At 40.9% G+C, this 27,454-nt stretch overlaps 1 protein-coding gene across 1 annotated transcript in view; it reads left to right on the plus strand.

Annotated features, from left to right (window-relative positions):
* The window catches only part of TCF25 (TCF25 ribosome quality control complex subunit), a 458,474-nt gene that overhangs the window by 97,322 nt on the left and 333,698 nt on the right, over positions 1-27,454 (plus strand). Inside the window, exons 6-7 of the mRNA XM_078671033.1 lie at positions 6,179-6,261; positions 27,194-27,324. Coding sequence (XP_078527159.1) covers positions 6,179-6,261; positions 27,194-27,324 — 214 coding nt within the window. The remainder of the gene's footprint in view (positions 1-6,178; positions 6,262-27,193; positions 27,325-27,454) is intronic.

Genomic DNA, 27,454 nt, shown 5'->3' on the forward strand with positions numbered 1-27,454 from the left:
ACTCACCTCTGGGCAATACTGTTCTCTTCACCGGCTACCCTTGCAAAGCTAAATTTAATTGTCACGGACTGCTGTGAGCCGGTCATCTCTAATTAGAACCTAAAAGTCTTTCTTTGCTGCCTCATATGTTCCTCCATTCTGCTAATTCCAGTGTTCTAGCTGAGAATGCACCTCGTTCTTTTTAAGGTAGATCGGCAATGGAAACCGGTTGAAGAATATGGTAGGTGTAGCAAAAATGACTCATTGCTGCTCTTGTGCCTAATATGCAAGAATCTGTCAGTCTGACTTCCATTCAAGCCCTCACATTTGAGCCATTAAAGAAGAATGACTCTTTAATGGAGGGTTTCCAGGAACTGCAGCCAATAGAGCTTGGCCTGCAGGTCTTTGTGCCAAGGTTGAAAAGTAAAATGAATTTGGAACGTTCATATCTTCATCCAACCAAAAGATACTTGGTTTCTGATTTGATAAAGTTGACTGACCCCTACTTAGGCAAAAATTAATATATTGGGGCATTCCAGATTTGTTATTAAATCCAATGATATTTTAAGATTCTGTCAACTGGTAAATGTTTTACTCTGTTCTGGGTTTGAATATACCTCTGGGTTTGAAAATACCTCCAATATTGCAGCTCAAAATGACCTTAAACAAGGCTGTATTTATAGCCCCTGTTATTCTACCTTTACTTAGCAGATTTTCCCAAACGTATAAACCACTGAATGCGCACCTTCCTAAATTAGGATTGAAACCAATTTCGGTATTCATGTATGCCGATGATTTAATTGTGTTGTATCCAACTCCTGTTGGCCTCCAAAGACAATTAGATGACATAGTGGTTTGCTCTTCTTCCCACAACCAAGGTGTGAATAAAGGGAAAACAAAAATTATGGTTATGGGGGACCCGGGTTTGTTATCTCGAAGTAAATCTTTTAATGAGGGGGCCAAATTAGAAACTGTGTGAGTGTATAATTATCTTGGGACTCTTATCTCAAACAATCTTTCGCGGTCTAACTATATCAAGGGTCAAATCTCAAAAGCCGCTTCAATTGGGTTTGGCTAAAAGTAATTTTTTTGACTCAGCCGGGGGTACAGACATATCATTATTATCAAAAGTATATCCCTCCCGTAATGGTATATCTGGCAGAAGCTCACTCGATAGCTGCTATGACACCTTACCGCTGCATCAAATTTAAACTTTGAAAATACTGCCTGGGTTTGGGGCAGTAATCCTTAATAGGAATGATTCTTAGAACATGTTATTAAAAAAACTCATTTGGGGGGTATTTGTGAACAATTTTAGATCTATTGAAAGATTATATTTTTGGGTCTAAACTCGATTAAAATCCTTTCCTGAAAAATGACAAAACTTAAAAGCTATTAAGATGATTTAGCACATAGTCAACAAATTCCAAGATTACAATTCAATTGTTTTCTTGTTTCTCATGGTGCAATGCAATTGTATTTAGGAGCAAATCTAGACACGCATGTGAGGTCTATTTATAAGAGGTTTAAGTTTGGTCTGCCCCCATTAAGCGTAAATCTATGAGCTAAGGAAAGGAGGCTCCAGGAGAGACGGAGTTTCCAATTCTGTAACGCCATGATACAAGATTTAGTGCATGTGCTGTTTTGTTGTCCAGGACTAGAACTTTTGAGATCCAAGTATTTGGTACCAATCTGGAAAAAATATTCCTCCGACACACAAGGCGATATTTTTAATGTTTAACCCACCGTCTGTTAATATAATATAGACTAAAAAAATATTTTTTGATGTAATTTTTAATATTGTAAAACTTTAACTAGGCTTTTTGCACCAGTTTAAAATAGTTTGGAGAAGCACCTAACACTTTTTGGAAAAAGCAAAATTGGTGGTTCCAAGAGTGTTTGTGTCTATGCAATATATTTAATTATGGTATCGGCCGATCTATCTGTAGAATACAAGTTTTAATGATTTTTCTTTTCCTCAAATAATAGTTCGAGGCAGAATTGAGTGGAGGGTGTATAACTATGTATTTTTATTAACTATGTTACCATTTGATATATCTGTAAATTGTATTATTTTTAAATGATTTTCTTTATCAAATAACAATTTGAGGAGTGGTTGAGTAGAGGATGCTTAATGGTCTTAATTGGTTCGTCTAACTTGTAATTTTAAGATGACGTATTCTGTTTGCGATTTCAGTGCCGCTGTGGAATCACTGAATATGTAAATAAATAAAATACTTGGTTTCTTAAGAATGTAGTGGCACTTGCCATCCACCCAGTAAGCATTGGCTGCTGGGCTTTGAAGCAGGCTCTTTGGGACACGAAGTCCTGCTTTTTTTTACCTCTTTAAGTAATTATCATATGTATAGCAGTAATATTTCATGCAGGACTTCTTTAGGATTGTCCCCAATGGCCTGAGGTAAATATGGCATGGAACCTTCTACGGCCTATACCTGGTAGAATTTACTTCCATCTATGCAAAATCTTAATGCTTTGCCCTACATAGTACTCAATGGCTGCATTCAAAATTGGGTGGTGAACGGTAAACGATCTAGTCTAATGGCTACACTTGCACATTCTGCAGCTTCTAATTCCTGTTTCTCCCTTTACCTCGATTGTCTTATTTGTAAAAATTTTAAGTAAGGCGTGTTTCAGTCTGCATGTTGCAGAAAGAAAACTCACGTTTCATTCACTTTTAAGGCTAATGTTTGTGAACATGTCACTAATAATGTTCACAAGTGCTTATTCACTGCAGACCGTGTTGCATTTTATCAAGCACATTGCCATGGTATCAGTTTGTGTAGATAACTTAAAGCTAGCTTGTTTTAAGATTCTGGCCTGAAATTAGACTCTTTTTCTTATTCAAAAGGTTGTTTTTTACAGCTGATATTGTGAAAGTATGTTTTGTTATGTGGAACGAGGCCTTTTTAAATAGAAATCAGTGTGTGATTTAAGCAGTGTCAGCTAATGAGTTCTATCAATGTTACTGATAGTGAGCATGTCCTATAATTTCTTCAGAAAAATCGGGGTGAAACTAGAGCTACATTAGTGGCGAGGACTTTTCCTTCCTGTAACAAAGTGTAACAAAGAGCAGTTTCATCCATGGCTGCTCTGTAGTGCTGTAAGCTTTTATTTCAAATAACTATTGCATGTGCACACGTTTCGCCTAAGTTGATTTGTTAAGTGGCAGAGTTGCTTTACAACAAGATAGTGTTGTTTGGATTTATTCATTGGTCTGTCAGTTATCTAAGCGAGGTTATATTTCTTATTTCTATCTCTCTAACGCACGCTCTTTGTTTCTGTATTTTTCCTTCTGTGCTGCATTATAGAGTTTGGTTATAAGTCTTTCTCGTGTGGGTGCAGTGTGAAGCGTTTGTAGTGCCTGCAATGCAGGCGGCTCTTGTAGGAAGGATGCATATATTGCTTTAGTGGCTTGTCGCTGTCTCAGATAAGTTAAAAGATGCAATGGGGTCTGTGTACATCCTGTACCCATATCTGTTGAATGGATAAACTCTTGATTTCTGAGCATTTCCCCCATATTACATAATCCCATCTCCGCTAGTATGCTCTGCGCCTTTCTCTCTTGTGTGACTGTGATGTCTTGGTAGTGTGGTTCCTTATTTGCCTACTGCCTCAATTTTTGCCATGCTTTTATTGTGCTTTGCACTGGGTTTATTGTCATCCGTGAGCATTCCAGTTTTCTCTGTAGTATTAGAGCTGAAAGCTGAATCGGGAAAGCTTTGGCTGGTACTATAGCCACATATGGGATATACTCAAACGGTTTTTGCCAATAGTGCACAAAGTGTGCCTGTGCGCTTAGGTAATATAAGTACATACAGGGCACACCAAACCCACCTTGTGCATACGATCGAGTTAGTTCTGTGTTTGTGTCACGCCACATGTAAAGGTAATTAGCTGGGACCTCAATTTTGTTTTAAAAAAATGCTGCAGTAGGGGGATGGGTATATTTATAAATCAATATAAGAATCTGGGCTGCATGACCGTTTTTTGAATCGCTATCCTATCTGCAAGATAGCAGTAATCTGATCCAGCAGGCTAGTTTCAACAATGCTGTGCCCTAGTTCTCCTAGACAACTATTGCCAGATCCCTATGAACCCAGATCCCTATGTACTTAATAGGATACGTGCTCCACACCAGAGGAAATTCAGTAATTCATTGTTTTGTGCACGGGGTCAGTGTTCTGAGCACTGATTTGGTCCAGTTTACACTCAGTCCTGAGAAGCTCTCATATTTATTATATTCCTTTAGCAATGGTTGGAGATTATTTACCAGGTCTTGTATATATAGTACCATGTCATCTGCGTACATTGATATATTAAGGGGTCTTAATGTAAATCTCCGTGCTGTGTCCACGTGCCGCTGCGTATCGTACACGCTAGTGGTTCCTGCGCCAGAGCAAATGGTAATGGTGATAGCGGGAAACGCTGCTGTGTTCCTCTAATGACAGCAACGGTTTCTGCTGTATTTCCATTCACCCTTAATCTTCCCATTGGTTTCATGGATAGCAGTTTAATCCATCGGAGGAATGTCTGGGGTAGTCCCATTTGTTTCAATATTGCGATCATATACCTCCATTCCACCGAATCAAACACCTTCCTTGCATCTAATACGGCGGCAGTTGGTAAGCTCTGGGTCTAGTTGATGGAATATAGCAAACAGGGTGCATACATTTTGGGTCGTTGACCTGGTGGGTATAAAGCCAGATTGGTCCGGCAATACTAGGTTATGCATTAAAGGCCGCAGTCTAGTCGACAGTATTTTTGCCAATATTTTGGCGTCTATATTTATGAGTGACAGTGGCCTATACGGTTTGCAGAATTCAGGATTTTTATCTGGTTTGAGTATATTAATCAGTAATGCCTCTCTGAGCGTCGAGGGGAGAAGTCCCTTCTCATACGCTTCTTCGTACATTAATGTTAATTGCGTCACTAGTAGCTCCTCAAATTCCTTATAAAACTCTCCAGTACATCCGTCCATGCCCGGAGCTTTACCTTTAGGGAAAGTATGTATGGCATCTTTGATTTTTTTCTTCTGTGATAGGCTGCATAAATACTCCCTTTGCCCATCTGAGAGCCATTCCATACAAATATCCTACAGATAGTCCTCTATATCTACCTCTGTGGCTTTTAATCTTGTTGAATAAAATTGTTCATAATATTCCATAAAAGCTTTAAGTATGGATGGGATGTCTTGTTGTGTTTCCCCTTGCTATTTGTATTATTTGTGTGAGCGCTCTTTTGTTGCGTAACTTCAGCGCTAGTATGCATTCAGGTCATCCTTCTTCCCCATACGTGCGTGCTGTATACCTACGTGTGAGGAAGAAGAGCTCTCGATCCGCTAACTCCTGGAAGTCGGTCATCTTTGCTATATCTTAGACAGCAAGGCTGACTCTAGTGTGTGTTCATACTCTCTCTCTAGTTCTTGGGGGTCCATATCGAGAATGTGCAGCTGCTGGTGGATATCTTTCTGAACGCCTGCTCCCTTACTTATGCAAACCTCCTGAAGGGTCACCTTGAAGGCTTCCCGTAGTGTGCTTGCACTGGACACTGAGCCTGCATTATACTCAAAGAAGTCTATGATTGCCTTCCTTCCCTCAGCTTTAAACACTTGGTCTAGTAGCGCTGCTGATGGAAAGTGCCACGTGAACTGTCAGGGCATGTGTTTAGGCAATAGTAGTTCTAGTCTTATTAGGCGTGTTCTGATAGTGTCTTGGCCATATGCTCTATCCATTTTGTCCAAGCGCTCACTTCCCTGGTCCCTAGCCAATAGTCTATCCTAGACCAGGAGTTGGGATCAAAAGATGTAAGTTGAGCCTCAGCCGTGTTTTTATTGGCTTTCTTGTATTTTGGTAGACACTTTGTAAAACAAGGTAGGGCCCAAGTCTTCCTTTGACATGGCTCTATGGTTAGTTTGCAGGTAGAGATAAGTTTAGCATTGTTGAGGTAGTGAGTTTCTTGATTCTGCGACCTGGATGGATCGAGAATATCCAATTTGCGATTACTTTGAATGTCAATTAGACGCTGTTGCTCTATCTTGATTATTGGTTTTCTTTGTGCTTGTCAACAAATAATTTGATGTTATGGTTTCAGTTTTCGGTATTGCAGTGGTGCCTATCTGTTGTGAGAATTGTTACAAATATACCTTTAACAAGTTGAAAATCTAACTTATTTCCCTCAGGCCAAGGCAGCGACAACGACAATATCACAGAAGCACCTGGCTGACCACACCGAAGAACACTTGGCCACGGTTCAGCAAAACAGGTAAATGCTAATTGATTTATTCAGGAGGGCTAATCTTTTTTATCTGGAGACAGTGTCTGTATGTATTGGTTGTTTGAGTAGGAAGGTGTACCACAAACATAGCTAGGAAATAGAGTAGGGAAAGTGAGTAATTGGAAGTCACAGATAAAAAGGAAGTAGGGGCTGTCGCTTTTTGGATGTGGATTTGCCTTCATAATTTATTCATGAGAGTTAAGAGCACTGCAAGTTTCCTTCTCTCCCTTCACAAAATGAGTGTTTGCTGTATGTGTTGCAGTAGATCATGTTGTGGACACTTCGGGCATCTAGTGTTGGGCTTGGACGTTGCAAGTTGTTTTTCTTCAAAGAGGAGGTTATGGTTTCGAGGTGACTGGTGATACCTCATCTGGAACCCACAATGTACTAGGACAGAGATTCCACCTCAGATTGTTTTTTTTTCCTTCGGGTTTGAATTTGTTTTGACTGCTCCTTTATCGCTGGCCTATAAAAATAAACTTTGACACTGGAGCACCGTGACACCTGGTCTTCAAGGCAGTGAAGGATATAACCAGAACATCAATGCTTCAGGACCGATTGTAGTGACAGTTGTAGGAGGGTGACTCGTGGGGTGTGTGTACAGAGAATATACCTTTTAAATTTGACCCCTCGTGTGATGGTGAGCTCCCATGGTCGGACCTGCAATGGGTCTGTGTTACAACAGGAAACCGAGGTGTTGACAAAGATATTTAGTAAGAATAATAAATACCAAAAGGCCCACACACAGGTGAAAGCCAGACGTGCTGCTCCTGACACAAGTGCATGTAAATCTAAAAGCAAAATTCCATTACATCATATATTTTTGACTCAATCGGGTTTCAGGCTTCTACACTGCACAGAATCAGCACTTTTACATACCGCGGAGAGCCTTAAATTTGCCCTGGATGAAGGAAATAACGCAATACTGATTCTGCTAGATTTGTCAGCTGCATTTGACACCATCTCTCCTGAGATCCTGTTATGTCGCCTTAAAGTGTGCAGTATCTCCCATTTGGTTCTGGCCTGGCTCAAATCATTCTTGATGGGCCGTCATCAAGTAACCACACTTGGTCACTATCAGTCAGCCATGAAAACACTACCTACATGTGTTCTGCAGGGCTCTATATGAAGCCAGGTGTTGTTCAACATCTACATGCCCCCCCCTTCCTAAAACTGATATCATCATTTAATATCGAAACCACCTCCTATGCCGACGATACTCAGCTGATCCTAGCATTAGACAAATATTCTGTCAATGCTGAATAAAATTTCCAACACTGTCTTACGGAGGTCATACACTGGATGAAGTAGAACCACTTGAAGTGTAACTCAGAAAAGACATAAATCATGCTTCTAGGCAAGTCCAATACTTTTACCCCCGGTCACTGGTGGCCGCCCAATACCCCCATCCACCCAAAACAGTGGAAGAAGTAAACAATGTTGGGAGAAAATTTAACACCACTTTATCTTTCCGTCTACCAGTGGCTAAGAAGTGCTTCCAACTGATTACATCCTTGAAAACGTTTTTTGACTTTCACCCAGCTACTGCAAGAAAAACGGTCACAGAGCCTTAATAACCTCCAGATTAGACTACTGCAACAGCCTTTACGTGGGTGCCAATAAAGCATTTAACAAAAAAGCTTCAGACTGTTCAACATGTGACAGCTCGCCACATCGCTCCTCAGCCTCCGCAGCTTTAAAAACACTGCACTGGCTACCCATTCACAAAAGAGTGCCTTTAAAGTTATTTGTAATCACTTTTAGACCTTTCAGGGCTTCAGGACCCGCATTCTTAAGAGTCAGTTACACGCCCTATGTTACCACACACCCTCTTAGGTCTTCCTCAGCTAACGTCCTAAAACCTACAGCGTTCAGACTTAAAACTAAAGGGGGTGGGGGGGGCAGGGGGGAGATCACGAACTGTCCTTGGAAAGCATGGAATATACTCCCCATTTATCTTCATATCATCCAATCAGAAGCCTGTTTAAAGAAATCTCTTTTTGGAGCTCCGGACTCTTTGTGGTTTTTGCTTATCTAACCCTCAAGTCATTCAGAGACAGCAGCACCATCCTGTACTTCCCGTCTATTCTGCACAGCGCCATACTCTTGCAGGGTGATAACTGTGCTTTAGAAATAACAAATTCAATACAATATATATACGAATACAGGTTTTCCATGATGTTACATCATAATGTAGACTCAAGCTTATTGGACACTGAAATCAGAGATATAAAGACGCTAATGAAGTGCTAACCTCTAAATTAACAAACTTTAGCAATACAAAAAATTGCATATGAACTACATCTCCTTTCTTTGCAATAAAAATAGTCATGTACTAATATAAAACAAAATCCTCAAAACGTTTAGGTAGTTTAGTAGACCTGCTTGCATATATCAATCTGTCTGACTGTGAACCATCTTGAATACGATTGTTGTCATTCCAGTTTGTTTCCTTAAACTCAAATTCTTCTTTTTCATGAGAACAATTTTGAGAAAGAGAAGACCGATAAGGATCTTCAGAAATCTCAAAACTAGATTTGAAATCCAGTTTAACTGAAGTTTGTGATGATTCTGTTCCAACATTGAAATTGCACTCACCCTCATTAGGAAATTAATTTCATTTGTTTAGTTCTTGCTCAACACTGTCCAATACATTTTGTTCATTTTCACATTCTCCATTGGTCTTATTTGCCATGAGAATTTTCTCTTGTCCTGGTTTTAGGCTTACCAAATAGCTTTTACTCAACCATTGTTTACCTCTTAGATTGACACATCAGCAACTTTGAAAGGTGAAGAAAAATTAGATTTTTCTTTCTTTACTTTCACTGTTATTTTTTATTAATCACCCAGTCACCGTTTTCGAATATTTTGTATTTCGTTTTGTTACTGATGTCATGATATTTTTTCATTAACTTTTGTCTCTCTATTATTTTTTACTGCACTTTAATGTCTATCATCGATTCCATTGCATTTAGACATTTCCTTGTACCAATTTTAAAACTTAGGCGTGAGAACAGTGTTACACTTTCTTCCTCACATTAAGTAAAATGGTGCAGAATTAGTAGTATCATTGATGGTATTTTTAAAACTATTGTCATTTTCTCCTATACATTCTTTGACTGGCAGATGAGATGCAATGGCGAACTGTACTCCTTCTATCAAAAATCTGTTAACCCGTTCCACCTGTCCATTAGAAGATGGACTATACAACTGAGTTTTTACCTGTCTTTTTCGTAGTGTTTTATATTTTTTGATCATTTTTGTAGATCTCAGTTGAGCACCATTGCCTAAAACAAACATTTTGGGTTGACCTTCTATTACTAATATTTTTTTCAAGAATTCAATAATGACTTCAGTAGTTATGTTTGAGATACATTCATAATGAATCCACTTTGTATAATAATCCTTCAAGACTACTAAATATCTACAGCTTCTGTCTAAATGTTGAATGGGCCTGAAAAGTCAAAAGCAATTTTTGACCATGGACAATCAGAAATTTCAACTATTTGCATTTCATTCTCTTCCAGTGTTTATCTGCTTTTAAACACTCTGCACATTGGTCAACATGCAAATTCACATCAGCATTAATACCTACCCACCAATAATAAGTTCGCCATTTTTTTGTGTGGACGTCGAACCTGGGTGACTTCTGTGAGCCAAACCGATACGTTTTTTCCTTAGTTGAAAAGGTTATATAAATAAATTATCTCATTAATAAACCATGTTATACAGTTAATTAGTCTGACACCTGTTGATAACATCTCATTTCTTTTTTTGTGTTTCCATCCATTCACTTTCTGAATAGCTCCCTCACTTAGATAGTTGCATCTACAGGTGCTACAACACATTCCATATCTTTTAAACTCTCTTCTTCATAATCATTTACTGGTAATCATAATAAAGAGTCAGCTCGACAATTTAAACCTACTGCAATATGTCTACTTTTAAAATTAAATTCTTGCAACTTTGCAATTAGTCTCACTAATCTAGATGAAGCTTTACCATTGCCTCTTCCACACCCATCCATCATATAAACCAATGGTTTATGATCTGTAATAATTTCAAATTCTTTTCCCCACAAGTAAATCTTTAGATTTTCTACTGCCCAGACACATGTTAGTCTCTCGCGTTCAATTGTGCTGTAAAAGGTTTCTGTGTTTGTTAGTCTTCTTGGAATGTACACAATGGTATACTCTTCCTCCTTTTTTTGACTGAAAACTGCTCCAATGCCTACTGCACTGGCATCAACAGTAATTATGTTTTTTCTATTTGCATTATATGGATACAGTTCGGGAGCTTCAACAATTGCTTTCTTAGGTATTTCAAATGCACAATCCTGTTCTTTACTCCACTCAAATGTTACTCCTTTTCGTAAAAGTGTGCGCAATGATCCTATCTTACCTGTATAGCCTTAAATAAATCGAGAATAATACTCACTAAGGACCATTAATGATTTTAATGTTTCTTTGTCACTAGGTGTAGGGGATTCTCTTATAGCTTTCACTATATCATGTTAAGGTTTTATTTCATCTGCAGTAAGTAAGTGTCCCAAATATTCTATGCTGTTTTGTAAAACTTTACAATTAATTTTTTGCCACTGGCATACCTCTTTCCTTAAGTATGAACAAAACTGAATGTAATGTTTTGTTGTGTTCTTTTTCAGTTCCAGTATGTACTAAAATGTCATCTTGAAATTTTCCTACTCCTTTCCCACTTTGAAAATGATGTCCATTCATTTTTAAAAACACTAGCAGTGGAGGATAGTCCAAAAATTCATCTTATGTACCTGTAAGCTCCAAAAGGAGTGACACATGTTGTTAAATCTTTAGATTCCTCAGCTAATCTGATTTGGTGATATGCGGATTTGAAATCAATCGATGAGAAATACTTGGATCCTAACGTTGAAGCCAAAATCTCTTGTATTTTTGGTAATGGATGACAATCCACAACAATATTTTTATTTAGAGATCTCAAGTCAGCACACAGCCTAATATCTCCTGTCTTTTTTTTTTTAGTGACCACAATGGCGAAAACGCATTCAGATGAGTCTGTGGGCTCAATGACGATTCCATTCCAAGGTTTTGCTATTCATTTCTTTAGTACTTCCTCATTGAAAGGGGAATTGGTATAACTCTGTGTGTTATTGGAATTGTGCCTTCTTTTAGCTTGATTTAGTGTTCGAACCCTTTAACTTATGTGTTTCTCGAATACATATTTTTTGTTGCTTAAAAAAAAATCTAAAGTTGGGTGTTCACTCAATTCTCTAATGCAATCTATATAGTTTTCATCGAATACAATAGGCTCGGCAGAACCTGGTTTTAAAATAACTCTAAGTTCAACTAAATCTTTCCATCCTACAATATTGCGACTTCTCTCAGACAAATAGATTTTTGTTTTTATGGTTCTTCCTTTTAAATTAAGAGTATCTTAAAAAACAAACAAACATATCAATGTCAAAATTCCCGAATGCTTTGGGATTTACATCAGTATCTTGAAGGACCACCTCTTGCCATGAATTGTAAAATGTTGTGTCTGATATAATTGTTATGCGTGAACCAGAATCTGCCCTTGCCTGTAGTTCTATTTGTCCTACATGTACATTTCCCAATGGTGCACTTATTTTTCTTTTGGGGGATCCACAGTTATCACTATTATTGAAGATATTACTTCATCAAACTCTTCAGTAGAATAAATCTTCACCTTAGTATTATAACTACTCTTTGTGGTTTTATAAGATGAGGCAAAATGGCCCATTTTAAGACAATTTACGCATCTCTTACCAATGGCTGGACAACCCTGAAAATCTGCTAAGTGATTTTTTGAACCACACCTGTAACACATGCAAGTTATACCTTCATTATTCTTCCCACTTTTGTTTCTCTAATTAGGCTTTTGTTCGAACTTCTTCCTTTCCTGTAATGCAAAAACATTAGTAGTAGGCACACTTTCATTGGATATTACTTTAGAATTCCCTTTGCAATGTGTATCACCTCCTGTAACTGTAAAGTCGGATTTCAACTTGCTAATAACCGTTCCTGTATTTTTGAATAACAATGAAATTCAAATTGGTCTCTGATATAAATATCCACAATCTTGTTGAATTTGCAATTTGTTGCAAGAACTGTTAGTGCGGCAATGTATTCCTCTGTTTTCACTTTCAGATTGTTTTCGCATGGCAGATTTGTGTCTCCCTACCATAATTTTTGGTTCTTCTGAAAATCGCTTTTCCATGTGCTTGACTGGCTCCTGATATTCATTCATTGGTTTAAACTGACCAGGTGCATTTTCAAATTCTGGCAAACTGTCAAAGATTTCTTGGCCAGCATTGCCCAGCAACCCAAACATTATTGCTTTTTTCCTTTCAGCATAATATTCTTTGCCATCTATCGCTATGAAATAGTTTCCAAAGGCTCTATGTAAATTTTTCCACGCATAGGTGATTTCCCAGGTTCATTCAAAAAATATGCTGGTACACAAATAGCGTTGCTCTGTGCCATGGTGCTTGCTTTAACTTCTTTAATGCACATTGCCTTTTACGTCAACCATGAAAATTATTTTGTGCTGTTACTGTTAAAAGATCCTTTTTATTATTCTTTTTAGAGTTATTACATCGTATATTATAATCCCTTTCCCCCCCTCCCAAAAATGTCTTAACATAAATTATTCAGATTCTTCCAAGGCTTACTCCTCTTATACATTTGAATTGGCAGCTGCACAACAGGGTTCATTTAGTGTTTTTTTTCCGTACCGTTGCGTTCGTTGTAATTAAAAAAATGTGTGTCATCCTCACGATAAGACGAATATGCGCGTACGAGCTCTTTCAGTATGTTTCAATAATGAAGTTAAAATGGTGGCACCTCAATGCGTTTCAGACATGAGACGTGACTACAGTGTCCTTTCCGGAACACTTCTTGGTTGACGAGAATGTGTAGGAACGTAGCAACGTCACAGAGCTATGGACACACATGAAGACGAGCTGAAGAGCTGCGTCACGGACCACCAGCGGTTGTTTCAGTTAACGGTACGGTTTTGATCAAGGCTTTTTGTTTTTTATAATACAAACAAAACCAGGTTCTGCGTTTTCAGTATCGCATGCGCTTACAGTCAGTACCTGAGTTCTTCTTTTCCCTTTTGTCGTTGCGCTCTTGACGTCCTTGAAATTTGTAAAAGTTTTGCTGTGGCTGAAATTTTGTCCTAAATATGGCTCGTAATTTTGCTGTGGGCCTTCCTTATTTAAATCATCACCAATTTGTTACGACAGGAAACTGGGGTGTTGAGAGATATTTTTTAAGAGTAATAAATACCGAAAGGCCCACACGCAGGTGAAAGCCAGATGTGCTGCTCGTGACACAAGTGCATGCAAATCTAAAAGCAACATTCCATTTCATCATATATATATACGAATACAGGTGTTCCATGGTGTTACATCATAATGTAGACTTAAGTTTATTGGACACTGATGTCAGACATAAGAAACAAAATCCAGCGCACACAGATTAAGTATCAACACTCCTTTTATTAGATGGTCACACCAATGGAAATTGACGGCTGGCTGTCAATTTCCATTGGTGTGACCATCTAATAAAAGGAGTGACACATCAAAATTCAAAGAATCGACGTTGGATTTTTGTCTTTGTGAATTACATATAGTAGCACTCTACTTGTTGATACTTAATCTGTGTGCGCGGGATTTTGTTTCTTAATTCATAGATGTGAATTCTCACATTTAAATTGAGGGGTTTTTGGGGTCTCCCCTCCCTGCTTGCACCAGTTACTGCTGTTTTTTCATTTTATATGTACGCTAATACTGTCTGAGCGCCAATTCTTCCCGTATACTTAATACCCTTTTGCTGTTGTTTACTGATGTCAGACATATAAAGACTCTAATGCAGAGCTAACCTCTAAATGAACAAAGTTTGGCAATCCAATAAATGGGTACAACTGTCTGTAACCTGTGTCTCCCGAGGGACCACGACGAAAGCATCTCCTCTTATGTAACACCTTTCATTCTAAGAAAACCATTTGGCACCGAAGGGTCAGAAGGTCGATATACTACTTAAAGATGCAGCACTAGGACTACACCAATCCACCTCTATCACAACTGTCAAGGATAAAGAAGGAGTCCACTCCTGGGACGAAGGGGATAAGATCATATGGTAGCACGGGCACATGTCCTTCATGACTCCAACTCCGGAGGTTAGGAGTCTCCATGGGTCACCACAAGACCTGTACCCTGGAGAAGGACTACACCTATGTTTTTAGGCATCTGCTCTGAGGGCTGAGCACAACATCCTTGGAGTCGAGTGGGCACCGATGATCGTTCCTCCAGGGATCTAACTCAAAAACTACTCCGGCCGTAGTGCAAGGAAGGCCCTGAGAGCAGAATACATTGATCAATATCCACCATAGAAGGCTAGGCAGTCTGCTCCACCCACTGCGGTTGAAATCTTTTGAATCTTTAAGACACCTTTGACACTGGAACATTCTTGAGGGAGAGGCCATCAGCTTTGAAGCAGAGAGGAAACCTACCAGTCTTCAGCATTGTGGTCAACGCCAAGCACAACATTCACTCTGACTGTATCACACCCTCAGCAAGATTGAAGAGCAGAAACCTGGCACTAGACCGAGCATACTCAACATAGACCATGTCACTTGGCATGTTGCCGTCCGACACTCCCTCGACCCCACTGTCACCCCACAAGAAATGGAAGCTCACCTATGAGGATGTTAGTGGAGAGGGTGTCAAGTCTTTCCCACCCCTAAGAAGAGAAGTCGGACACCTTCCCGCCACCCCCACCAAGCTGTACCCATCACTCTCTCTACACTCGGACACTGATCAAGACATTTGCACAGATCCACTGCCCCTGTAACACGACACAGGGCCAGCAGATCAACAAGAAGACATCTGGCAGGATTACAGGGCTGACATGACTTCTCTTTAGAACCATACTCTGTTAGGGCTTCTCCACCAGATTTCACCTCTGCCTATCGTGCTGTAATCACCAGTGACACTGCGCAATGTAACATGGCTATGAATATGGAAGTGGAGGGTGAGGACTGCCTTTTTAGAGAGGTTTCTGAAGCTCAACTGCACTATGCTAAAAGAAAGGTTCATGCCCACACCGTAAGACCCATCGTTTATCCAGACATGTACCACCAGACTCTCTAGTTATTCACACAACTAGCACGTATTCAGTTCAAACAGGATACTCCACCTCCGGACAAGGAAAGTAAGAAGATCGATGTTGAAGGGAAATGACTGGCTTTGCAAGTGTCTACACAATGGTTCATTGCTAACACCATAGAATATCTTGCCAGGTATAACTATTATCACTTGGAGGAAATGGAACACATGGTCAAGCACCTCCTAGGGAAACCCAGGAACAGGTCAAAGGGGAGGGAATAATAATCACCATTGCAATCATTTTTGTTAAAGCATAAATGGAGGGCTTAAGAATGTAATCTCAGCAAGACTGGCACAAGTCCTGCTATGGGACATCAGTATTGTCCTTACAAGGCTCATATAACCCCCTTTATTATTGTCCCCTACAATTTATCTCATGGATGGTAGTTTTCCTCGTGTCTACCACGCCCCATAAGAGAATCTGTGAAATCCAAACTTTACAAGTGGGGAACCCTTTACACAGGGCCATAAATGTTAAGTATATCCACAAACTCACCCTCTTTTCTTGCCAAAAGTAGACTGGCCATTTCATATCAACTAACCCATTTGGCTTACCCTGGTGTTTTTGCAATGGCCACAGTGAGCTGCAATAAGAGGACCACACACTTCAGCTGTTAGAAGAGCCATGATGTTCTATATGGACAGTACCTGATCCATCAAGAAAACCAAACGTTTGCACAGCCTCACCTTGGAAAAAAAAATGTTTTCAGCTGGGCTAACCAGGTGGATTGTTTAATGTATCCAAAATGTATATTCCAATACCAAATGCATGCTATATCTGTATCAAGTTAATACAATAGGGCTACCCAATAAACCCCCCCCCCCTTCCCCTGCGAGACTGGGTAAAGACTTAAATTAACCAAACAAGAATGTCCTGTAGGAGTAATTCACATGCAATATTTTTTAACTTTTTTATCGATCTATGTGATATTTATTTATTTATGGTATCAAATGAATCCAACCAGTAACAATCCTGAAATAACTCCACCGAATGAATCCTTATAACAAGGCATACTTCAAGTAGATTATAAAAAATATATTTATACAATATAGAAGACGATTCAATTTGATATGTACAATGAACACACATATATATATATATCAAACTTCACTAAATGACCGTGAAGGATCATAAAAGCACAACTGTCACCTAATAATCAAAGGATAGGAATCACAATTCATTGAATAGCGATCACTGGCAGCGGTAAATCTACCCAACCAATACATGACTCTTAAACCCTAATTCCTTCAGAGATGTATGTCTATTCAAATTATGGTTGTTTAAATACTGATCAGAGTGGATGCGTCGTTGATGTTTTGGGTCTTAGAGCCAAAAAGCCTGCAAGACCATCTTCAGGACGAAGCGTGAAAGAGCGCCAACAGGTCCAACCTGGTCCCAATTTCAGGGAATGAGTAAAGTAACAGGAACAAATTAATCAATCAATCTGGAAACTCAAAAGTCTCACAGTCGCATCCTAAATGTCTGGAGTCAATCAACAGAGCTCAGTGGATCAGACCAGCAGCAGGTACAGGAACAGGAATAAATCAACTGTACCTAGAGCTTATTCTCTGTGTAAAAAAAGGTGACACAATGGACTTCTTGTGTAGTGTCCCTCTTTCAAACATTTGTAAAGCTGCTACATTGTCCTCTTTTCAGACGTTCACTACGTATTACTTTGTGGATAGTCAAGCCCGATACGAGGAACAATTCATACTAAGTGTACTAAAACCCTGGCCTATACGTATCACACCTCTGATGGCAAGACGCCACATTAAGGATTGGGTACAGCGCTTCACTTTAATCACAGCTTGTGATCCACAGCAGCATATGCTGCAAACAGAATACATGACTTGGCCGTAGCACTCGTTTTGCAGCCTTACATTCAAATGTTCCCTACCCTCCTCCTGAATTCAAGCTCAGCGTGTCTTTTTAGTTTCACCTTTATACCGATCCTACTAATGTACTTCCCTCATTCAGTCCGCTGACCTTATGTAATGAACAACAAAAAGTCCATTCTTTGTCATTTAAATGATGTAGTATTTATTATTAGTATTGATAAAGAGAGCCCCACCAGGAGCGGTCTGCGTCCTGCTCAGCCCATTCAGCAACTGAACACATCCATCCAACATTCTAACATTCCACTTTCTCTCACGTCATACATCCTGGCTGAGCAGTACACTACACCTTATAACACTTCACAGCTACACATACTCTTACCCATTGTGGAAAAATCCAATCTGAGGTTGGGTCTGAATCCTGGTGCATTGTAGGTTTTAGAGGAGTTATCACTAGTCTCCTCAAAACTAAAACTTTTCCTTTCTAAGAAAAACTAATTGCTACATCCAAGCCCAACACTAGATGGCAGGAGTGTGCAAGATATATGAATCTGTAGCTCTTTATGCGGCAAACCAATTGTTACAAGTAAATAACATGTTCCTGTCTCAAGTGGAAGTATGCAAAGGGAAGCTTTGTATGTAGTGGACTGTCATTCTAGGTCATGGATGCACACCTTGAAGTCTTGCCTTCCTAGTTTTCGTTATGTACATTTGATTGTGAGTCTTGAAGCTTGAAGCCATTGTTTCGTTGTTGCACTTGCATCTTAAAGTGGCACGTTTCTCTGATATGTAGGGTGATTTCTTTATAGTTTCTGTTTTGTAGGTGGTGCAGGAGGCCTTAAAGGTGCTGCAACCTCTACGTGCAGCCAACACAATGCCTAAGTGGGGGTGATTTGGCTGTGCTTTAGCCCTTTGAGTTGAGTATAGGACACCCTTGAAAGAAGCCTGGGGAGACTAAGAGGTGCTAATCAATGTATATGAAAAGATCAGACTTTGGAGAATAGTTCTGATGTCAGAATCAGGAGGGAATTATCTTATTCTGTGCAAAAGTACTACTTAGTTACAGGATGTTTGTGTTGTCTTTGTTGTATGGGTTATGGAGCAGTCATCACTGTATGCATTGGGGGTCTATGACGTTTAATTGGGACCCTAAACGGCTTAGAATATCACCCTTTGCAAAGGATGATGTAATTTATCTTCTCTGCTCGAATTATTTGCAGTTGAGTATCCCACTCACTGAGGACAGATGACTTTCAATCATTATGTTAATAAACCCTAGTTTTTTAAAAAAAACTTAAGGGTCGTGCCATGGGTAAGCTAGGCACAAACCTGGTCAATGTGCTCTGTTACAAATAGTGTGCTTCCCTCAAAGGGAGTGGGCTGAGTGAAAAGCAAACCTACTGTTTTGATGCAGCTGCTCTGTCTTTGATTTTGTAGTGATTGACTGCACCCCCACGCAAGAAGATGTCAGCGGGGGCTATGGATTCCAATTTCCCAGCTTTCAGGGTGCTCAATCATGGGGCACACTAACTGTACACCACCTCTTTGTGGTGCACAGTCATTGAACCTCCCACCTGCTCCTTTTCCTCTATGCCCTCATTGTTAATAAAGGTCTTGGGGCTGGCCCGGAGGCAAAGGTTTCCCATATTTGCATGGATTAAGCCTCCAATCGAATGAGAACACTCCCTTGAGATCACGCTGGTGCAATCTTTATAACATACGTGGCTGCACAAGTGTCTGCTGCACCTTCTGTAATCATAAAGTGCCACAGGGTACAAAAAGTGTGCACACACAACTGTTGTTCCCCTGGGACACTTTGCGTAAAACCGGGCAAATAGGCAACGGGCTACGAAGCGTTGCTACAGTGCAGTGGATGTATCACTTAAGTAGGTACATTTTCAAGGATAGCTCCGAAGGTCAGTAGAGCATTGTTCAAAGTAGCAATCTCTCTCTTTGGGAACATTTTCAGGAATCCCAAGACAGAAAGATATTACTGGGCTCAATCTGTAGCAGTAATATCCTTTTATCAAAGGTGCCCTGGGGCTTTACCCTACTAATTAGCCCAAACCGAGCACTTAGTACACCCCTATAGCACTTGACCTTCGGGGTCGCGAAGTTGAGAAGTCCAAAGCTTTCTCAGGAAATTGGTGTGAGGTAAAACTCCGAAATCACTGAAACATAGTAGTGAATAAATCAATGTTCACTTTTTACGTATAAGAAAACATAAGTTTAATAACACATAGTGCAATATTTTCACTCACTGTACAGGTGAAGCCAATCGATAATAATTTTGCTTGCTGCCTGTTAATAGGGGATTGTATATTAAACACTGTCAGTGCAATGTCGGGCACATTGCTGTCTGTGGAGAATGGGTGACTAGGATTTACTTGATGCAAGTCCCCCCCACCCAAATGTTGTATTGCTAGGTTCCAACTAGTTCTCAATAATGGTCCCAGACTTTACAGTCTTCCCTCTGCAAATGTCATGCTATTGCACTGCACTGTGATTGTTCACCTTTTAGTGGGTTGGACTTCTTTTGCCGGCTGAGGTTAAGGGCGGGACTGCCCCTAGTGGTGTGTGGCCCTGCAAAGACCACCAGGAACAGTCGTGCAGACTCTGCCCAAGCATGGCTAATGCATGTGGTGTCTCCAGCCTCTTGTCTAGTGTGCAGTCATGCGCTTTGGATGAAGAGGTGGGAGGGTGCATGTGCTGGGGAGATGAACGCCATTATCCGTAAAGCCACTCGGGGGTCAAATGGATCTTTGTTTTTCGTTACTCTTCTGGGCTCAACACAAACCTGCTACCCAAACAATGTGAAGTGCTCACCCCCGGCCGCTGCGGTGATTCAGCAGAGATTACTGAAAACAGCAGTTGTGGTATGTGGCTAACTTTCTCTTGGCGCTTTGGCTTAAGTTGATGCGTCTGCTAAACTGAGATCTCGTTTTTTCCGGTGCCACACAGTCACAGGTACTTTGTCTCTTTACAGGGAGACTGAAGGATACATTTGTGATCTTTGTGAGCACTTCAACTTCTGGATACGCAGGTCTTAAGGCCTTGTCAAACGGCCTATTACTTCAGATCTTCCCTTGGCTTGCCACAGGCTGTGTGCTACTTCTGCCTCAGCCCTTCACTTTGCTCCTCTTCTTGGTAATATCATATTCATGCAAGGGCACCTCCAGCACCCCTCCTCTGTAGTCTCAGTACATTCCTTCCTACAATCAGGCCCATGACATTGAGGTCATCATTCCACCAACCTGGCATAGGAGAGTTGGCTGTCAGCTGCTCCAGTCCTGGTGTGCAGAAGAGTTTTCCTGTTCCCACTAGTATGAAACCGCAAATTATGATTGAGAAATCTTGGCACTCTGGCTCATGGTTTCTTCCCTGTACTTAAACCACTTTTGCAGAAACAATGAGTATTTCACAAGTCCAGCCTTGGGGTCTGGTTTCAGGCAGTTCCTGACGTATACATATTCTTTCCAGAATGGTCCAGCCATAGTCTTTGTTTCCCATTGTAAACAGGAAGGTGCAGTGGAGTTAGTAGTCTTCTGTCAGTGGTGATATAAATCAAACACACAAAAGAGGAACTGGCTTCCCTACTTAACATCCACTCAACTGTTGGGGGCAATGCTGTTAAAGAACAGTGGAGCAGAAGAGGGCAGGTGTTTTCCGTGCACTTAAAAGGACCCGCTTTCTCCTATTCTCCACTCTCTAGAGTCTGGTCCACTACGAAGAACCTCAGAATCCTTTGGTGAAGTTCTGAAATTCATATTTCTGTCTGGGATCTCTCCATCTGATGTAAAGCTCAAGTTCAGAAAATCAAAATGCGTTCTTAGACAGACCAGACAGAAAAGGAGGTGGACTTGCAAAAATCCACAAGTCTGATTTTCAACTCTCCCTTTTACAGAACAGGGATCGCCTAACTATCGAATACCTTAGCGTTGAACTCACGGTCAAGGGCTCCGCCCCGATTAGATTTCATAACATCTACCACCCTCCGGGTGAACCTCTTTTCGCTGATGAATTTTCCGATCTTCTCACTCACTCATCCCTTTCAAACGCAAAAAAATATCTTTTTAGGATGTTTCAACATCCACTGGAATAATGTAACTGATCCCACGGTCATACGCCTCATCCACCTTCTTGAGCTGAACGACCTCAAGCAATTATGCCACAAGCCTACCCACATCAAAGGGGCCACACTCGATGCGATCATCTCCAACACTGATTTGGCTTCCTTTACCAATATCATCCCTATTGAATGGTCTGATCATCGCCTGATTCTGTTTCAGATAGCTACCAGAGCCCTTCCTCCACTACAATAAATAACAAACCTACGAAATGGATCAGAAATCTTAAACAAATCCCACCAGGTGTACTTGTGTATTAACTACAAGCTCAACTTCATCTCACCCCACACTCCCAAAATGCTCCCGAGCTCACTAACCATTTCAATAAGACCTTAAGTGAGGTCCTAGACCCACTTGCCCCCCTTAAAGTTAAACAACAAAGAAAAATCCAATCCAAACCATGGTTCAATCTCGAACTGAATAACAAAAGACGTCAGCTTAGACTGGCAGAAAGAACATGGAGACAACAACCTTCTCCCTCTCACCTTGCCCTCCTCAGAACTGCTAGATCCACCTATGAAAAAAACATTTTTAACAAAAAGGCAGCCTTTTTCCGTGCTCAACTTGATCGGGCCAAAAACCGTTCTAGAGAACTTTTTCACATTGTTAGGAAAAAACATCTTCTGCCCCCCTGGAGATGAAGTCGTCAATCACGAGAGGAAATTGCCAGCTTCTTCTCGGAAACAATTGCCAAAATTGACCAATCCTTCCATCAAATCCAGTACCCGCCCAACCCCCAATTTGCCTACGACGCTGCCTTCTACACATCCCTTCCACCTCATTCTTCCAACCTCCTACCCAGTCCATCCTCACCCGCTTCTATACCTCCTAACCTACAACTGAAAAATTACGCCTCCTGGCACAATTTCCGCCCCATGACCGAGCTCGAAGTCTGTAATATAGCCAAACTTAAACCATCTTCACACTCCAAAGACCCTCTCCCTTCGTCCCTAGCTCACAACCTTAACCATATCATCGCCCATGGACCAAAATTATTAATAGCTCCCTCGCCTCTGGATGTGTTCCTGACTCCCTCCAACTGGGACAAATCACGCCCATTCCTAAAACCCTCACTGCTGACCCCAACAATCCTAACAATCTCTGACCAATCTCTAACTTCCCACTTCTGGCTAAAGCCCTGGAAAAATGTGCTTTGCTCCAAATGGACAATCACATAAGTAATTCCAACCTACTTGACTCCCTTCAGTGTGGTTTCAGGAAAGGCTGCAGCACAGAATTCGCAATGCTGAACATTGTTGACGACATCCACAAATCCCTTGACAATGGCGAAGCTTGCCTTCTGATTCTCCTCCACCTCTTGGCGGCATTTGATACAGTCAATCATGCCTCCTTAATTAATTCGCTTCAATCTCGCTTTGGCCTTAATGGTGTGGTCCTCAAATGGTTCACTTCTTTCCTCCAAAACGGAACACAACAAATTAAAATCAAACCCTACCTCTCTAAACCGACGACTGTCTCCTGGGGCGTATCCCAAGGCTCTATCCTTTCCCCCTCCCTCTTCAACCTCTTTATGGAACCCCTCACTCTCATTCTGAAACAAGTGGGAATCAACTATCACCTTTATGCCAACGACACCCAAATCTATTACAACATTAAATCACACTCTGATATTATGCACTTAAACAATACCCTGCATAAGATCCAATCCTGGTTCTACTCCAATCATCTTAAACTGAACCCTAAAAAAACTGAAATTATTCTCTTCTCACCTAAAAATAATCGGCTGTCTATCCAAAGCTGGATCACTGACCTTAATGCACTCACTATCTGATTCGGCGAAATCCCTAGGTTTCACGCTTGATAAAAACCTGGACCTTGAAGACCACATAAAAAAACTCGGCTAAAGGAGCACTCTGCACTCTCCGTCACCTTAAGAAAATCAAACCCTTCATTCCATCTGATGACTAAATCAGTTGTTCAATCTTTAGTCCTTTCTAGATTAATCTATGGCAACGCTATCCTCTCAGGAACCCCCAAAGTTCACCTTGCCCCACTTAGAGCTGTTCTCAACCTGGCGGCCTGACTCATCATGGATTGTAAACGATTTGACCACATCTCCCCAGCCCTGAAAGCCCTTAAATGGCTCCCTATTGAAGGAGGATGCTTCTACAAGACCGCATGTATTACGCACAAAGCCCTTCACCAACAAAACCTGCTATACATAACAAACAAACTCAAAAAGACGAGCTGCACCAAACTGATGAAAAGCTCCAATTCGCTCCTCCTCGCCCCCCCACTTCTAAAAAAGAAATGCACCCAATCTCGCTTCTTCTCCGGGAATGCCCCGAGCTTCTGGAATTCCCTCCCACTGGATCTGCGCTGTAACCCCACCTACCTCAACTTTAAAAAAGACCTTAAACATCACCTTCTCAACTTATACTGGGGTCCTTAATCTCCACTTGGACCGAACTTTCTTCTTCCCCCTGCTTCGGTTTTTGTCAGTTTCTTTCCTCACCCGCTTTTCACCCACCCATTGCTCATATCATCACTCCCTTCCCAGACACTGACTTCTACCCCCCATGTATATTATGTTTATGTTCATTTCCGGCAATACCCCTGTATTTATTAATCGCACATTCCTCTACAATGATTAGTAACTGCACGTTTTTTAGGTCGAAGCACGACCTGCATTCAATGCGTAAGCATTGATTGCAGTGCTTTTAGGTCGAAGCACGACCTGCATTCAATGCGTAAGCATTGATTGCAGTGCTTCGACAACTATTGTGATCCGTTTTTGGGAATGTGGGACACGACTCAGACGCGCGCTTTTGCAGTCTCAGTTTTGACCGCGGGAGCGCGCGTCTGAGCTGCGCTTGCGCAGACGAACTCCCAGCCCCCGATTTCACGCACACACAGACACAGCCAACCCCCACCCCTCTGCATGCACGCACACACACACACACACAGGCGCGCGCACACATACACACGCTGCCGCTGCCGCCCCCCCCCCCTCCCCACACGGTGGTTGGGTGTCACGGGCCCCCCCGCCCCACTCCCCGCATCACGCCTGGTACGATCGCTGAAACTCAGCAGCATGCGTGCTTAGAGTTTAACCCCGCCCTCCAGCGCTCCTATTGGCTCCCGTATGACTCGTTTTATTGTTTTTATTTCGTGAGACGTCAAACAGGAAGCCTCTCCCTCTCTTGTTTTCAAAACATGCCAGACATAAGTAAAATAATGCACAAGACAGCCGTGTTTTTCCGCCGGAAGGCTAACTTTCTTGCCTTCCTACTCGAAGTTGGTGTTCTGGAGAGCACAGTAGGTGGTCTTAGGCGCGCATTACATATTGCGGCTGCCATTACAAAATTGTGGCCCTGGCAGTCTGGGGAGAATTCCTGAAACATGGGGTGAACCAACGGCAAATTCTTAAAAAAAAAAAACAACAAAAAGCATGGGGACACCCTGAAAGTACTGGGTTACATCATGAGTAGCCTTAGAGATCGAATGAGCTTTTAGCACGTTTTATTAGGAGAAAGCTGCTTTGAAGCACTGTTTGTCCCAGTGTTTTCAAATTTTTCGCAGGGGTGGGGGTGCGAAGGCACCCTTTGCCCGAGGACTCCTAGAAGACGTAAGGCTCAGTGGCTCTGCTCAATCAATGGAAATCGCAGCAAGCATTATGCTTCACCACTTTCAAAGAACACTAACCACTACTGATGAGCAGAAGAGGTGAGCATATGAGAAGAGAGAACAATGTATGTGCAGAGGAGGTGGGAGGTAAGATTTTGCTTCGTAAAATGGATAACATTGCCTCACTTTGATAAGTGGAGAACTCCTTTTCTACCTGTAATTCATCCCAATTCATATGTAAATGGGGTAATCTGACTTCGTTGGCTCTGATCCTCTGATGCAAACCTTATGATCATCCCAAAATGTAGACGTGAAGTCTTGGGGGGGTGTATCCTTCTCGGTAAGGGCGGGGGACTCGATGAGTGAATACGCTTCATTTTTCCGTGTGAGCTACACATGATTTATTAGCCTTCAAAAAGGCATTAAAAACCTGGCTCTATAAGGGTTAGTTGGTTATCACTGCTCTCTCCTGAGATTGGCATTACCTAGCGCCATGACACCTGTACAGGTAATAATGTAGTTTATTAAACGATTAACATTACATACCTTGACCAATGCCCATTCCAATAATATTATAACCAATTCTCCCATAGTAATCTAGTTTTAAATAAAATAATGGCAAACCAATAGGTATGACCTTTTTATGGTTTGCACATTAGGCATGCACATGGTAGACAAACAAAGGGCAGACAAAAGTAACTAAAACATGGAAAAAAAACATCACAAAACAACTGTGTTTCAGTAGCATTCATTTTCAGATGTTTTTATCAGTGATTGCCCCCAGTCTTGGGCCACTCACAAGTTGACTTCTGATTTAAAATTGGTCCTCATTGCACTCTAATGGAGGCAGAAGGCCACACCAAACAGTAAACAAAAAGATCTAAGATGTGATTAACGTCGTCTTGGGTGAATAGCTTGAGGCTTCGAAGCACGCTGTATTCAGGTATGGACTTGCTAAGATAAGCTTGCAGTTTTGTCCTATCGCTGAAGGTTGGTAGGTTGGGGAAGAAGTGTCTGGGGCGTCCTTTAAACAAGCATTTGCAATGCAATAGGTCTCACTTTTGCGAGAGTTTAAGCTATTAGCATTGTAAATGACAATGCCTTTTATTTAGGTTTTAAAAGCAAAAACATAAATAAAAGGCATTGCCATTTACAATGCCAATAGCTCTAACTTTAATAATGCGAGACCTATTGCATTGCAAATGCTTGTTACTCTAATCCTCGCCACGCTTATTTTTATACTGTGATGTATTCGCTTGCTTAATTTGTTATCCTGTACAACTGTCTTCTCCGTTTGCCTCCGTTCATGTAAAGCGCTGTGATAACCCCGGGTTTAGCCAGCGCTATATAAAACCTTTCAGATAAATAAATAAAATACATGTATAAGTGTGTATATATGTGTATATACATATATATATATATATATATATTATGCTTTATACTTTCTCCTTGGAGTACTCATTGTGACGTAATGATCTCGTTTGGCATGAAATGCTCACAAATTTCTTTAATTAAAGCCTGGGTGGCAGTTATTATGTTTCACAAACACCTATTATGATTATGTAGGACTCTTGCACGTATGGATTTGGAAAGAGGCCAACACTTAAAAGTCCGATTATGTTATCTTTAAGTAATCTTTAGTAGTTTCAGTCTCAATGCTTTCTCCTGTTGCTAGCCAACTCTACTACTCACCCTTTATCTATTCGCACTTTTTTGTGATCGCTTTAGGTTGGTGGCAGGGAACTGAGGTTGAGGCTGTTCATCAAGGTAACATTGTGACATGCATCCCTAGAGAACCTATTTGCAGTCAAACTTATCCGCAACATTTGTTTAAAAGCATTTGTGAAGACATTTTCAGCCATGCCACTAATGCTGTTAATGCAGATATTGATAATTGAAAACAATCTTAAGTGATCTGACATACAGCTGTGTTAATGTTACTTTTTCAAAGTTGTCAGCTAGAACATATGCTCAAATTCTCATAGCTCATAGATAGGAGTGTTTTGTAGGCTATTTCAAGGGATAGGACAAGTGAGTCTACCCATGGAATTATCCCCTTGTACTACGCTCTGATGTAAAGAGGTATGAAAGCAAATTCCTAAAATATGTGGGCAATTTGTACAACTGCCTGGCACACAGTAGTGTTAACTTTGTTTCATTAACATATATTTTTTTAATTCCCTAGGTATCACAATGCGGCTAATAGAGAGCACAAGGGGAGTGCAGTCCTTCACATTTGAGCACAGTAGAGAGTACCAGCAGGTGCAGTTCAAGTTTTTGGATGCTGTTGAATCTATGGACCCAAATAACATTGTGGTAAGTATCGTAGGTTGTTTCGATGAAGAAGTGCGCACACTGAATTAAATTATTACAGTGACATTATAGACCTCAAGCTTAGCCCCAAGCTACTTATTGTCGGGCTTGAAGTCACTACATTACAGCACCT

This window comes from Lissotriton helveticus, chromosome 12 (assembly GCF_964261635.1).
Source record: "Lissotriton helveticus chromosome 12, aLisHel1.1, whole genome shotgun sequence".
NCBI classification, from domain to species: domain Eukaryota; kingdom Metazoa; phylum Chordata; class Amphibia; order Caudata; family Salamandridae; genus Lissotriton; species Lissotriton helveticus.